Raw genomic sequence first — 3,767 nt, 5'->3', positions numbered from 1 at the left:
GCTTAACTTAAAAAAATCAGTGTTTTCAGACACAGCTTGAAAAGATACATTACATGGAATAGAGGACATGAAAACATGATTCAGAAAAAAACACAGATAAACAGAATTAATAAAATGAACACAGACATATTTATTGCGTTATATTTCTTATTTGATAAATTCCAGTAGTTTTGAGAACTTTTCCAGGGCAATAACAACTTTACCAGGACAATTCCAGTATAAAACACAATATTTTAAAATTCAAGGAGTTTACAAGGAGTCGTATCAAATTCCAGGACATTTCCATGCCCGTTCGGACCCTGTATTAGATAAAGAAGTGTTTTTGATGAGCATAGCAGACTATGTAGAGGAATGCTGTAGGGGTAACAGGTGCCTGGGAGGAGCACAAAAGTAAGACCCTTCCCAGAAGCTCACCTATTCTAATCGCCTTCTCGCAGAGTGACAGCATATGTTTTATATCAGTAAGAACTGGTACATTTGTTGCATGTTGTTTTAATACAGCCAACGTCTGATGAAATAACTAATTATTTTTATCGACTGGTTTTACTTTACATAATGAAAGTGTCAATGACACTGTAGCTCACCACAAAAAAGGACACAAATGAGTGAGTGAGAAGAAGTCAGTTTTAATTGAGCAACCATCGACGTACATTATAGAAACGAAGAGTATATATGGGAGAACTCCCATTATATACTCTTGATAATTATGTGTAATTTTTATGTGAAAATAATAAATAATATTATATATAAATAATAAATAATTTATAACCAAAATGAATCACAATTTGTGACGGTAGATGGCGCTATACCCGCTTTGATGTTTCTTAGCATAATCATTATATCATAATAATAGTATAAATCATAATATGTTCATAGCAGGAATTTTGCATTAAAGCATATAAGATATTGTCAATGAAATCTTGTAAAACGAACCAGACGAGTGTGACACCACAGACTGTTTGTTATCTGCGTGTCTATATAATATGCTATATAATTGCCAAAACCTACCTAATTTGCATTAAAAAAAATTAAATATCAAAACCCCTAGCCCTTATTCATTCACATACCAAAAATGAGCAAAATACTGACTAATGGCAATTCCCATTTTTGCCAAAAAATGGCCGTGGCTCGAAAATACGTCGACTGGCGTGCTCCAAAATAGGACGTTTAATATGGGAGCATAGCCGTAACAACTATACCCAATTTCAAACATGTGGGTCAAACGGTTCCTGAGTTATCGTTGACCGTAGCCAAATGTTGACGGACTGACGGACGTACGACGGACAACGACCCATGGCAATAGCTCAGCTTGACGATGTCAAGGTGAGCTAATAAAATGACTTCATGGCACCTGGCCATAATATAATTAGCCTCTTTCTCAACCAACCCTTTGGTTCCCCAATCCTATCATTTCAAACTGTAGAGAGCACTGTGGTACTATTACAGGAACTAATCCCATTGTTTTATGTTCCTGCAATGTTTGTAACATTAAGGGTTAATGTAAGTAGTAGAAATAAAACTCACAAAGGTCATTTCCCTTACAAGCTTTCGCAACTTCTTGTAGCGATGTCGGTACCTCTCATTGCTAGCCTGCATTGCAGATGCTGGACTTGGTACGACTGTGAAAAGTAACCCTGGAAGAACTTTCAGTAGTGAGCCTGGCTTCTTTGTCTGCAACACACAATATTTGCACATTAATTATTTGGAAAACTAACCCAATTTGCCTGCTACCTCTTAAACAGGATGGAAGAAAAATAAACGTACCTCTTGCACCAGCAGACCGGCGAGCGTCTCTGGTGTTACCGCACTCGGGAGATGGCCTTGTCCAACAAGGTGAGAACGAATAGTCGACAAGAACGCTGGCTTCGATAGGTTTCGGAGGAAATGCTTCACTGCATCCAGCCATACTAGATTGCCACTAGCATTTCTGCTTAGGCTTATGTCATTCCTATGAGACAGAATTACATCTATATTATATTATTATATTATATTACATATATATATGATACATTCACTCATATATATATTTATTTATTTATTCATATATATATATATATATATACGATTGAAAAATCTACTAAATATGCCTGCATAGTTGTGGCAACATACCGAAAAGCTTTCAAATCAACATTGCGTTTGAAAACAATTTATAGCAATACAACAGTAAATAGCTATAAACTGATTTCAGTACATTGTAGGTGAATAATTAAAAAAACGAAATAAGCTGAATAACATATATACATTTTTGTTTTTATTAATGCCAAAATCTGAAGTGGAAAATCAGTAAAACAGCAGGATGTGTCCAACTCCTTTGAGATTATTTTATATATATCATATATCAAGGCTCGACACTAACTTTTTTTTTCAGTGGCCCGATCGGGCCACCAAAATGATTGATTTCCAATTTTGGGTGGCCCGAAAATGAAATCTGGTGGCCCGGAAAAAAACAAAGAAAAACATTATAAATCTTTATTTCAATCTCGTATTGTATATTATTTGAAAATTGGGCCGTCTGATGCACTTGCACAAGTCTTTAAACAAACCCCACACAATGGCTCACACTGACATTGATGATTGAGGCATACATTTGAATTATCCATTCCACTGCATCAAATTTTCACCAGAATCTTGCATACCATTTTTCTACTTTCACTCATTATTTATCTAAACACGCACGTGCACATGCTATCGATCAGTTCAGACGTTCAAGAAGATCAAAGTCACAGAGCATGCAAATATTAAAACAAGTAACTGTAATAAAACAACAACACATTGGCTTTTCCTGTTAAAATAAAACATATACATTTAATCTCATGAAAGTTAAAATGTCTGGCAGGCTTTGAAACTGTAAACATAAAATATTGCAGATTTAATAAAATAAAGTAGAACCATAATTATATCAACAAAGTAGCCTGGGTACGCATGCATTTAAAAAGAAAAAGCAGCCATGTTTAAGACTAAGTTCAATATTTCGTTGCGTAAAGAGACAGAGAAAATGCATAAATAAACTTACAAAGCACTAATATTACACTTCGGATAAAAATACTGATCATCTTCATGGAATAGTTCAGTTATTCTACGCGAACTTTCGAACACTGGCAGTTTCACTTCCGATCCGAAACAGTGAGCACCAGTGCAGCTAGCTAGCAATCAGGGTGACCAGACGTCCCGTATTTTGCCCATGTGTCCCGCGTCCCGTACCGACCCTTCCCGGGACGCATGTGTGTCCCGTATTTTTAACATTTTTAACAAAATGCATCAAAAAAGGAAGAAATTTAATCATTTTTTTATTATGACAATTGTTTGCCTTCGAAACTCTCATTGCTCGCGTTCATTTTACATACGCCTCCACAGTACACTGCAGACAGGCGTATTGTCTAGACGCATTGTCTGGTTCGCTTGATACAATGTAATCACATGTATGCTGGCGCTTGCAAAATATGCTATGGCCTGCGCCCGCTCAGATTTTGACCTCTGGCTAGACTGGTTCGCGGCCGAACTGTTTGTCGCAGAGCGTGTACATTGTCTAGCAGAGCGTGAGGCCGGATACCAGTCTAACACAATAACGTGGCTTGTTGCAGCCACAGTAGACGGATAAACCGTGCGCCCGTGTATGCCCGCGGTAGAATGCTACACGTGCGTACGTGTGCCCTCGCTCCGCGAATTGCTCGCTCTCTTTTGAATGAGATTAGCACGTAAGAAACAATTATTTTTATCACATAGACATTTTGAAATTTTAGTGGCCCAATCGGGCCACCAAATTTTAA

General features: G+C 37.1%; 1 protein-coding gene across 2 annotated transcripts in view; it reads right to left on the bottom strand.

Annotated features, from left to right (window-relative positions):
- LOC106805014 (transforming growth factor beta regulator 1-like) overlaps positions 1-3,767 on the bottom strand; it is an 11,244-nt gene that overhangs the window by 5,834 nt on the left and 1,643 nt on the right. For both annotated transcript variants that reach the window (XM_014806479.1, XM_014806480.1), the window contains exons 2-3: positions 1,765-1,948; positions 1,525-1,671 (exon numbers count right to left, since the gene is read on the bottom strand). In XM_014806479.1, the coding sequence (XP_014661965.1) occupies positions 1,525-1,671; positions 1,765-1,948 (331 nt within the window). The remainder of the gene's footprint in view (positions 1-1,524; positions 1,672-1,764; positions 1,949-3,767) is intronic.

The sequence above is a fragment of the Priapulus caudatus genome, unplaced genomic scaffold (assembly GCF_000485595.1).
Source record: "Priapulus caudatus unplaced genomic scaffold, Priapulus_caudatus-5.0.1 Scaffold96, whole genome shotgun sequence".
NCBI lineage: Eukaryota > Metazoa > Priapulida > Priapulimorpha > Priapulimorphida > Priapulidae > Priapulus > Priapulus caudatus.
The sequence above is the reverse complement of the archived record's forward strand: the minus strand, read 5'-3'. Positions and strand labels throughout refer to the sequence as shown.